The sequence below is a fragment of the Oreochromis aureus genome, linkage group 6 (assembly GCF_013358895.1).
Source record: "Oreochromis aureus strain Israel breed Guangdong linkage group 6, ZZ_aureus, whole genome shotgun sequence".
In the NCBI taxonomy this organism is placed as follows: Eukaryota; Metazoa; Chordata; class Actinopteri; order Cichliformes; family Cichlidae; genus Oreochromis; species Oreochromis aureus.
Genome location: NC_052947.1, coordinates 12301893 through 12313831, shown reverse-complemented (window position 1 = coordinate 12313831; position 11939 = coordinate 12301893). Strand labels below are relative to the sequence as shown.

The following is an 11939-nucleotide window of genomic DNA, read 5'->3' as shown; positions in this document are numbered from 1 at the left end:
AACACAGACAAAAACAGGTGTAACAGTAGCACCACAAATAATGTCATTTCCCTCCACTATATAAGGAGGCAGAAATCTGAGAGATAAAATATCCTAAAGCTGAAGAACATTTATTTATTTGTGTTAAAGGATCCAAAGGTTTCACCATCAACTTTTTTGAGTATAACTATTTTAAAACTTCCCACAACATCTTTTGTGTATTTTGCAGAGTAACTGGTGTAGTTTTGTGGAAAAAGATGTCTCCTGAAATGTTCAGCGCTGAGAACCACAGACGGTTTCTTTTTGGCCTCCGCCTTGAGATAAAAGCAAAAATGTCCACAACCTTGTCACAAACATATGACACCAGAATTATCTATGGCTATACAAGTAAAAGTTTTGAAAAAAAATGACCTTGTACGCATTTATCCCAGCAAATGTAATCCATCAAACACCTTTTAAATGCGAAATGAAAGTCCTGTGATACTTCTGGCACTTGTGGCATTTGTATGGTTTCTCCAGGGAAAGGAGACAGTGAAAGGAAGGCTATTTTTATTGTGCTCATTTTAATTTTTTTTGACAATAAAATAAAGAAAGCCTCTGAGAGATCCTATGGTAGAGCTTTCTCTCTCTCTCTCTCTCGCTCTCTCTCACTCTCTCTCTCTCACTTCCTCTCTTGCTCCTGAGTCATTCACTAGAAGAATATAACACAAGCTTCCACTGAGGATTTCCTTGCAGCATGCTCCATTGTCATTTCTCTCTGTTAGTAGGACCTCGGTTTATTTCCACTTTCTAGGCATTGTTGTTTCAAAAACACAGTTTCACTTCATCACGGTTCAAAGAATAGCAGCGCTGATTGGGGTCACCGCCGTCTGGTCGCCTTGACCATCAGCTCGTTTGTGTCTTACTCGAGGTGAGCTCTGCTACTCTCTGACACATGATAAGTTCAGGCCATTACTGTTTATAAAACATAATGAAAAAAAAAGAAAGAAAAACAAACCAAAAACAGTAATTGAATACATCGCTACATTGATATTACTGTTACTAAAAGAATGCTCAAGTGAGGCTTCAGAATCAAGCAATTATAAAATTGCAGTCGGGTGAAGTATATGTTAAGAAATCAGGATTTTGTTTTCAATTCTCAAAGCAACACTAAAGTTAAAAAGATGAAAAAAAAAGAATGTTTTAAGGCTATTGTTTGGTTAAAGCCACAATCTGGAACGTGTAACGCAGAAACAGCCACGGCTCATCAGTTTCCTTTTAGATCAGAGTTGGATTGTTTGCTGCAGCAGCAGAGGAACCATGTCATAGCCGCTGCAGTGTCAGGGAAGAAGAAAAACATTTAAAAAAAATTTGCCTTTTTTTTTTTCTTTTCCAGCCACACAAATGAATGTGCTTTTTGTGGTGCTACAGACAGCTGTGATGATTTTACTCACACGCGATTATGGCTTTAACCGGGCTTAATGACTTGAGCATTCTGAACTCATTATAGCAGAGAAAATTTTTTTTTGTTTTTTTTTTTTACAGTGTTTCCACTCAACAATAAACTCGTCATTGTTTGCCATCTCTGTTGTGTTCTCTGTAGATTTTCAGTGTCATCGTTTCAAGGTTGGAGTCAACTCTGTTTCAAATCATGTCGCAAAACTTGTTAGCGTTAAATTCAAAGTGCATTGATATGAAATTCTGTTGACTCCACCCCTGGTTTACAGTCTCATTAAATGACTTGTTGTAGCACAGTTCTGTGTAAAGTATATTATCACATTTTTTTCTCCTATTTTCCACCTCCAGTGTTTAAATCCTGCAGATATTTCAGATATACACAAAGTCTCTGTTCACCACATAAGTGATACTAATCACATTTTACCATAACACTTCATATATTTAAAAAAAGAAACAACCAACTGCCAGTACTTAAATAGAACCTCTTTAGCAACTGCTTTGGGCTTCCAGGACAAACTGGTCAACTGTGTGCACCAATTTGGTCACATTTGATTCTATAGGAAGCCGATCGCTTCTTATTGATCTCCCAATTCTTGATCTCACAATTGGCCATCTCAAAGAGAGTTTCCTCTCAGACAATGGGCACAAAGACTGAATGCAGCTCGTTCATCAGAATCCAGCTGCTGAACAGTATTAACTTCTCGAAGAATACATTCATCTGTGTGTTGGTTGCGAGTGCATGAGTACACTTGAAGTTGCATGTATGCATGTGCTAGAGTCGTTAACTGTGAGGATGATGGTGGGTCAACAGTTGGGTCCTGGCTTTGAGAGGGCGGGTTGGGGAGGGGGAGGGTAAGGTGTCAATTTATTACCACAGTACTTTGGTCTTAGAAGTGATTGGAGGCGGGGGAGCAGTGAGCCAATGGTGGTGGATCGTTTTGTGCAAATCGTAGTTCTGTTTGGCACACTGACAAGTATTGATGCGAAGGTAAGAGGTCTGTAAATAGTAGTGTTTAAAATCGTCTCAAATGTGTTGCGATTTGTCAAGTTAGCACGATGGCACCACAGTGGAACCAGAAGAATTCAAAAAAAGGTCAAACGTTAAAACCCTGGGAGATGGGACGAGGGAGGGGAAGGTGAGGGAGGCGGGGCGATGGGCTTGAGGGTTGGGGTTGGGGGGGTGAATTGTCGATAAAAACACAGTGGCGCTACAGTGTATCGGGAAGGAAGCTGAGAGTTTTAGGTCTTTTTTCCTTTTTTTCTAAGAGTCGTTTTTTGATTTTGAACAGTGCAGATATGCTTTCCCTACGGGAATTGAAGACATTCATTTGAAGATTAGAATTGTTTTTCTTTTTTTTTTGAAGTTCGATTTCAAAATCAAAAACGTACCATTTGTAAGTGATTCTCGGGATTCTGGTTTCTGAAAAGTCTGAAAGATTTCAAAACCCATGTTGTACAAACAAAACAGTCACCTCTGTTTGCAAATATAGAACTTCTCTCTCTCATCTGTACAACGTTCTCCTCTTTAGGAGGATGAGGGTGGGGTGTGGGCGGGATGGGGTTCACCAAGAGAAAAGGTGGGCTTGTTTCTGGCTCGGCGAGGAGCACATTCCTCTTGGTAGAAAAAGGAGAACTCAAAAGTCTTGTCCATCGACTGTTTGTGTCTCTGTTGGTGTGCACTTCTCAGCTGAGAGGTTCAAAACAGTCAAAAAAACACAGTCACACGATAGAGCCATGCCATATTCAAATAATAGAATATTAATGATGAGGATCATAGGAATAATAGAAGACCAGTAATGATAATAAGAATAATGAATAGTAATAACAACATATCATATTATCAGTTTTTTTTTCCTTTTTTTTTTAAAACCCTGTATATAAAAACAGTGGTGAGGAGAGGTTGATACACAGTAGGGCTCTACTATCCCCTTGGTTGATTTGGCACATTATATTCACTCTCTGATGAGAGCTACCTACTCATTCTCAGCACAGTTAAATATTACTGTAGCCCGGCGACCCATCCAGAATTGGTTGCTTTTGATGTTTTCAATCTCCGAAATCGCAGAAGTTTAAAAAAAAATAAAATAAAAAAATAAAATAAAAAAGCCCACTCATGTGGCAGCATCGCAGGACGCGAAAAACAACCTCTCCGGAAAAGCAAAGTCTTTATTATACACCGCTGCGACGAGATTGAAAGCATCCCTGGACTGTTCAGGATGGCCCGCCCAGCAAACATTTAAGGTTTCTATTCTTACTGATGATTCTGTTTTTCTTCATTCAAAACTTAGTACAAATAGCTACATAAGTCTGAGCTATAACTTCCATTACATTACAAAAAGTAACTCAGTCTCTATATGTTATAATTTTTGTCGTTCAGTATAATATATTAGTTTGGTCCTCCTCCGTGCTCTCAGAAGAAAAGGCTTAGTTTGTGTAAAGTATGTCCATGTGTGTGTGTCTGTGTGTACACGTATGTGCAATCTGATTCTGTAGATCCTGTAAGATGTGTGCATTTGTGTGTATTTACAGCTCTTTGTTGAATAAGTCACTGTGTATCAGTATGTCATGGATGCACTTTTGTTAATTTTCCATCTTCGAATGGTTTGGGGGGGTCTCCACACGTGGGATCAGGCCTTCTGCTGGGCGGACACACCCTTCCAGTAGTCCAGTATGTCATGGAGATCTTCATCCTTGGCAAACTGAACTTTTCGCCTCAGCGCATGTCCGGCTGCCACGTAGCCTTCATCCTCCATGGATGCCTGCCTGTGCCTCTTGCGATGCAGTTTGAACCGCTCCCACAGCCCCAGGGTTGGGGTGCAGAGGAGCCCTTCCTCCTCCTCGTCTTCCTCGGGGCTGGAGCAGTAGCTCAGGTTGTGGTACTGTGGCGAGAGCGGGTAGTGTGGCGAAAGCTGGGAGTAGGCTAACTCCCTCTGCTTGGCCTGCCTGCTGAGAGTGAGGGGGTCTAACACCGAGGGCTTGCGCCCCCCTGGGTGGTGGTGGAGCTCCTGCAGGATCTGGGGGTGGTGCTGCAGCTCCTGGAGATGCTGCTGGGAGCCGGGGTAAGAGTGACGGTGCTCGTTGTACTGGCGGATTCTCTGGGCTTCAGCTCGTAAGATGGCTGCAGCCGGGGTGACTGTGCGGATGGGCTCACCTCCCCCGCCTCCCCTTTCCCCTCGCTCTCCTGGTGAGGCTCGCTCGATGTAGCGGGACTCTGATGAGTGGTACCCTCCCTCTGAGCGGAAGGAGCGAGGGCTCCGGGCAGAGCCGGGAGAGGAGGACGTGCTGGGCCTTTTAGATGTTGGAGGAGCCTCCATGCTGTGGTGTCGCTGTAATGAATGATGGTAACTTCTCCCCCTCTCTTCTCTTCCTCCTCTCCCTCCTTTGTACACCGGGGAGAGGAACTCACCTCCTCGTTCCCTTTCTCCTTGCTCAGACAGAAGCACCAGCTGTGGCTCTGCTGTTGAAACAGCTCCTCCACCTGCAGAAGAGGGGGATTTGATCCCCTGTTGAAAGGAGGTAGATTCAGATTTGAGAGCATCTATACAATTGTTGATGATCTGGTTAACTTTATCTACTTCCTTGGCAATGGTAGAGATCTCTGCTACTGAGCCTTGGGGATTTGCTTGCGGCGACATCTCCCTTTCCCTCTCTCGTTCTCTCTCCCTTTCAATGTCCGACCCTCTGACCTCCATATAGTTGAGTTTAGGGGGCTTGTGGGCCGGTGTCTCTATCACCTCCTGAAGCTTGTATGGATCTATCTCACCACCCTGAGGTAGGTAGGGCATTCTGGACAGACTGTCCCCAGCACCAAGCTTCTGGGAAACGGATCCTCCACTTCCTCCCTCTATATCCCCTTCTCCACCATACTTTAGCTCTATCAGTGTTCTCTGGATCCTGCTCATCTTCCTTTCCTTTTCCTCCATGATCCTCTTTCTCCTCAGGCAGTGGACAACAAAGCCAAGGAACACCAGCATTCCAAACAGGCATCCCAAAATTGTCATAATGTAATGGGTTACTGATGGCGGTCCGGGTACTTTCTCTGTTCCGACTCGATGGCCTGTTGAGATGGTCAGACAGGTGTGGTTGAAGCGAAGGGAGTTTCGTATAGAAGCCACACAGTAGGTGTAGTCAGTGTTTGGTTTTAAGTTCTTTAGCTCAATATCTTCTCTTTTATCTTTCAGATTCTGAATGTCCGTGAAGAAACTATTGTTATAAAGCATCAGGATGTACATTTTCTTGTACGGATCGGGAATCTGAACTGTTATCACAGCGCTCGAAGGTAGCACTTGCTTTACAGTCATAATGGGTTTGGCATCGGGGAAAATGGGACTCAAGCTGATCACCTCACCCCCATCAGGAGGGGTCCCAGAAGCGCAATCATCCAGTCCGCAGGGAGAGGCGAAATCTGGCGGAGGAGTTGTGGAATCAATACCATAGAATGATGTTGCACTACTGCTGTCATCTGTGCACACGTGACTGAGCGCATACAGAGCACTGCGCTGGTTAAGCATGCGGGGATTTTGGTTGAGAAGGTTGTACCCCGAGAATCCATGAGGGGAGTCACACACCATCCTCTCACTGGTCCTGTTGGGGAAGGCTGCAAGCCAGCGAAGGAAACCCAGCAACTCGCAAGAGCAATTGAAGGGGTTAGTGTAAAGTTCACAGGTGGTCAGCTTAGAGAGTCCAGAGAACAAGCTGCCATCCAACACCTGAATCCTGGAAAAAGATCAATAGGAAAGTATAGATTTATTGGCAAATTACCCCTTTAGATGCACTCACAGAGTGAGATAGTATGTTCTTTCACATTTAATGCACCTGTTCCCTCCATTTAATAGATTTCAGCTCATGGTCAAAAACATCTTCTGCAATACAACTTTCAACAAGCCCAAAAGAGCAGTTAAGCTTATTTCATTTAGCTGTTGCTATACATTTAGGTCAACAGATCAATACCAATTACCAAAACCAATAGTAAGAACAAGACAGTCATTTCCACTGAGAAAAAAAGAGAGTAGCGTAGGGATCTGCTGAGGATACCGTCATGGGAGAAAATTAGTATCACGGAATGTTCAGTAGTGCATTTTTCCATCATCAGTGCAAATAGGTGAATTTAGAAAACAAGCATAGCTAAAATGCCTGGCATTTTTATTTTTGTTTGTTCTCCAGTGCACATGTGCTGCAATTATTACAATTACAATTTCACTATCTATATATATCAACAATGATCAGGCATAACATTATGAGCACTGACAAGTGACATTTGAAATGAATAACACTGATTATCTCTTCATCATGGCACCTGTTAGTGGGTGGGATATATTAGGGAGCAAGTGAAGATTTTGTCCTCACATATACTGTGCAGGAAAAATGGGCAAGCATAAAGATTTGAGCGAGTTTGACAAGGGCTAAATTGTGAAAACCGCAGCTTTTGTGGGGTGTTCCCACTCTGCAGTGGTCAGTATCTTATCAAAAAGTTGTCCAAGGAAGGAAGAGTGGTGAACCAGCAACAAGGTCATGGGGAGCAAAGGCTCACTGTTGCATGTGGGGAGCAAAGGCTGGTCTGTGTGGTCTGATCCATCAGTTACTGAAACCTAAGTTTCTGAAAAAAGTTAATGCTAGTTCTGATAGAAAGCTGTCAGAATACAGAGTGCATAATAATGGGGCTGCCCATGCTGACCCCTGTCCACCACCTGAAGCACCAACAATGGACACGTGTGAGAGATGCACTATGGGAAGAAGGAAGTTGACAGAGGCAGTGTGATGCTTTGTGCAATGTTCTGCTGGAAAAACTTGGGTCCTGCTATCCTGGATATTGCTTTGATACGTACCACCTACCTAAACACTATTGCAGAACATGTACATGGATATGGTATTCCCTAATGCTGGGGTCAATTTTAGCATGCACCCTGCCACAAAGCAAGTATGATTCAGCAAAGGTCTGCACAACAACAAGTTTGAGGTGTTAACCTGGCCTCCAAACTCCCCACATTTCACTTTAATCAAGCATCTGTGGGTTGTGCTAGACAAACAAGTCCAATCCATGGTTGCCCCACATTGCAACTTAAGGGACCCAAAGTATCTGTTGGTCACTTCCAGATACCACAGCTTCAGGGGTCTAGTGGAGTCTGTGCGTGGATGGGTTAGGGCTGTTTTGGCAGCAAAAGGGGCACCAAAACAAGAGTCACGATGTTATGCCTGATTGGTGTACGTATATTATGGCTGAAAAAGCAGCAATTTCCAACATTCAAGCAGTTTCACCTAGTAAGGATGATTTTGTAGTAGTTTTTACTTAAATGGTTTATTGACATTAACAGTTTAATTTTTCTTCACTACCTCAGTATTGGGTCCCTCATCAGATGCACATAGTCAGGTCAATACCTGTTCATGGAGAGGTCTATATTCTCTATATTCGGACATTCCCAGAAGGTGTTGGGTGTAACAGTCTCAATGAGGTTGGCTTGCAGGTAAAGGTACTGCAGCTTGCCCAGGCCTCGCAACATGCCCTCTGTCAGGTTCCTCAACTTGTTAAAGCCCATCTGGAGAACCTGGGGAGGCAAAGACAAGTGGGATTAGTCTAATCTCCGAAGACCTAGCCTGTGCCAGGCATCACTCACCACAAGCTGGAAACATACAGAACAAACAGATGACGATTCAAACAATTTGTGTTTGACACGGTGATCTAAGCCTGTGTGCTGCGCTGAATTTACTGAGATCTTTCTTGTTCACATTTTACCTCCTGGCTCAGCTCCAGCAGCCGGATAGATGTGTAAGTATGCCAGCTCATTATGGATGTGTTGAGATCAGTTTGGTGAAACACTTTGCTTGAATATTCCTGGAAGCCATAATGAGCGGGTGTTGTCATTCTGATGTGTCTTTGTCCATCTGTGCATATATCGATGGGAAGAATTTCGATCTCTTTTGACCCCTGTTTTGGTTTACATATTATTCTAAATACAACAGTTTCAACTTGTAATATATGATGAATACAGTTTGAATAAGTCGATGTTTATTGTAGAAATCTATAAGAATAAGTAAAGGAATGGTATGCATGGTTTGAATCTAAACTCTTTGTCTCTATGCACTCCTCGGGACTATTTTATTCGGATTACTTTCACATAAAATAGACAATTTTACCATATAAACGAAACATTAACCTCTGTGTCAAAATGACCCAAGTTTCATATCAACAATCATCACTAGTGTAACGTGAGGGTTCATCATAGGCTACTAAATCTCTCTGAGCTGTTATAAACATCAAGATGGAGACAGATAACTTTCTCAACTTGAGTCCTGGCTTACATTAACACAACAACTTCCTTGTTCAGACTCCCCATGTGACTATATTAACCAATGAGAAGCCAGGAAATCCTAGCTTTAGGTGAATGCAGGAAAATCAACTAGGCAGATTCAACACATGGTTTTGAAACATCCAGACATGTAAAGAATAAATATAAAAGGAACTGTGTGGGCTCAAATTGTGGTCATAAATATTTTGTACTTGTAAATCAAATGTGTATTTGTGTACTGAGTGTTGTAACCTTGTAAACGAAAATATCTGAAAGTTTTATGTTTGTGCATCTACAGATGAGAAATTGTGTGTTTGTAAAAAATATTTCCACGAGTTACAAATTTTTTTGTTAAGGTCTGGTTACAGATACAAAGCAAAAAACTACGTGTAAAACTCTGCGCTTAGGTTTCCTGGCTGCGTGTGGATTTCAACTTACAAGTACAAATTTCGACCCGATTTTTCTTCCTTTCAGCTGATTGGTCAATGCCATGTTAATCACAAATTTAACAATCCAATCAGAGAACAGATGGGTTTGGCTGTTGGAGGGGTGCTTTAAGGAGCTTTTCTTCTACACTTTACACTAGCGTTGAACCAAACAGCAGCTTTTAGTGGAAATGTATGCAGAAAACAACCAACCATTTGCACTCTGCGCATGTTGAAAATGCAGACCTGAGTAAGTTCAAAAGTTACTATTTCGACAGGAAGAGATCTTTTTACTAAGCCTCCCTTCTTCTAAATTTAACTGGGTAAATTATCAAGAAGAATCTATTTAGCTAACAACAGGATGGCCTGCTGTAAACACAAAGATGAGCCATGAAACTTTATTAAAGCTTTTTTCTCATAGATTCCATGTTATTGAACCTCTGTTATATTCCAAACTTCTGTCCATACTTTTGTGTGTTTTTATTTCAGTCTTTTGTCTTTTGTCTAATAAAAACAATTAATTACTAAATAATTAAGCCAGTTCTGTGTCTTTTTTCTTTTCTATCTATTTTTCTCTGCTCTCCTCTTTCCCCTCGTCCTCAGCCAGTCATGGCAGAGGGAGTATTTTCTTCCCACTGTTGCCAAACGGTTGTTCACAGTGCGTGGTTTGACTGTTTGGGTCTTCTCTGTATTATTGTAGGAGCTTTATGATATAAAACACCTCGAGGTGACGGTTCTTGAGATTTGGTATTCACTGAAATACATTTCTTTACCTTGAGATACTCTTTTGCTGTTAGCACCGTCTGACTACTTTTGCAGCATTTTGCTAAATCTGAGCAGACAGTATAGCCCTGGACACTTCAGAAATCATAGTACTTCTATCAGCAGTCACATAATCAATAAAGACTAGTAAACGGTTCCAAGAGCAGCCAAACCTGCACATTCCATAACATTACCTCCACCATGTTTCACAAGATGTGCTATGCTGTGGATCAGGAGCTGTGCCCAACAATGCCTTGTTGCAGACACTCTGCATTTCCATTCATGAAGGCATCTCTGCATTGTAGACTTCACGAGTGATGCACCAACCTCCTTGAGAGTGTTCTTGAATTGGTTAGATGGTGTGAAGTTCTTTTTCTTAACCAAGGAAAGAATTTACGATGATCCACTTTGGTTGTCTTCTGTGGTTTTTGAGGCTTTTTGGCATGGTTGAACTGCATTCGTTATTTGTTAGAAAGTATTAGATTTGGTCACTCCTAAAGATTTTGTGGCCTCACTGACAGGTTTGCTTATCTTTAATCTCCCTTAGAATAACAAAGAACCTGGCCTCAAGTGGCCATGAAACTGCTTGTCAGTCAATTGTCCAATCAAAACCTGTCCCATTGTCCAAATACTTATGGACCTGACTGTAAAATGGAAGCCACACTGAACTGCATGGACGAAAACTACCTTGAGGAGGGGATCAGATTACTAGAAATCAGATAAGGCATTTGCTTTTTACAGGGAAAGTGGCAGAACTGTTTTTTTATTACATACACATAAACATACACATACTACTACTACTACTAATAATAATAATAAGAAGAAAAATAATATATTTGGTTGGTACATAATAGTATAGTAATTTGATACCAAGTGTTAAGTATACATTGTGTAATTGGATTATTAGCCCTCTGGTGCACTGTGGGATTCAACAGCAGTGTAATGTAGGATATGCACTCTCATATGCACCAACACTTTGTTTACATTGAGACTGATGGATTGCATTTAGTTACTGTGTACACTGTGAAATTATGGAGCACTTTTTACATTATCCAAATACATCCAAACAGTTTGAAGAGTGCATTTCATGTACCCAAATAATACTGTAATTTTCCACTGCTGTATGAATGTGCATTGATGAATGAGCACCTATATGGAAAAACTTATGAATGCATATTGTGTCCGGACGCACCTGCAGATTAAATTGTGCTGAAAACGCTCCATCTTCCACGTAACTGATATCGTTCTTGGTCAGGTTCAGATAGGTGAGGTTGCTGAAGCGACTCAGTGAAGAATAATGGACCGCCCGTATCTTGTTTTCGTTCAGCCTCAGATCCACAATAGTGCTGTGGAGAGATGTGTAAGATCTCTCAGCATCCAGCAACTCGGGAAAATACTATGGAAATAAGTTTCATTGTAAGTTTTCTTACCTGTTAATGTGGGAGGGGATGGCCTCGTAGGGAGGCTGGTTCATACTGCAGATAGCCAGCCACACGAAGCCTTTCTCCCCTTCAATAAGCCAGCAGTCCGCCTTTACCACCGGCAGCCGCATCACTGAAAGCAGTGCAAGGAAACAGAAGAAGGAGCTGGCTGTAGACAAGACCACTGATGAAGACCCTCCAGTCGTGTTATGTCGCTGCCGTCCCTGTCCAGTGTTCTGGGCCATTTGGGATGTCATTGCAGTATCCGCTGGAGAAAGCCGACCAGAGTTGCTCGCCATCTAACATTTATTCTTGTAGACTAGAGCCATTGGGAAGGGAGGGTGGGTGTGTTTTTTAATGGTTATATTTTCATGAACAGAGACTTGGTTTTCTTGAGAATTGTGACCGTTTTACGAGCGGCAAATGTGCCAAACCGAGAAATTGCTAAAAGCTTGAAGAAATAGAGTGCATGAATGGGATGTATCACTTCATTGGCAGTATGTGTGTCTAGGTAAACTGTATAAGTCGTTTAATTAGCGGGGTCACATTTGATTTATGTATGATTTGGCAAGTGGAAGTCGTCCTAGTGCCAGATTGGCTGGTATTCATGTCTTCTGTGGCCATCTGCACCT

The 11939-nt window shown here is 42.1% G+C and overlaps 1 protein-coding gene across 1 annotated transcript; it reads right to left on the bottom strand.

The window, feature by feature from the left end:
- Positions 1-3269: 3269 nt before the first annotated feature.
- LOC116323516 (protein ELFN1-like) lies at positions 3270-11552 on the bottom strand. Its single transcript, XM_031743864.2, has 4 exons — positions 11317-11552; positions 11079-11232; positions 7792-7958; positions 3270-6132 (listed from the first exon to the last, which is right to left on the bottom strand). The coding sequence occupies exons 1-4, from the start codon at positions 11550-11552 to the stop codon at positions 4044-4046; spliced, it is 2646 nt and encodes an 881-aa protein (XP_031599724.1). The 3' UTR covers positions 3270-4043.
- Positions 11553-11939: the final 387 nt, after the last annotated feature.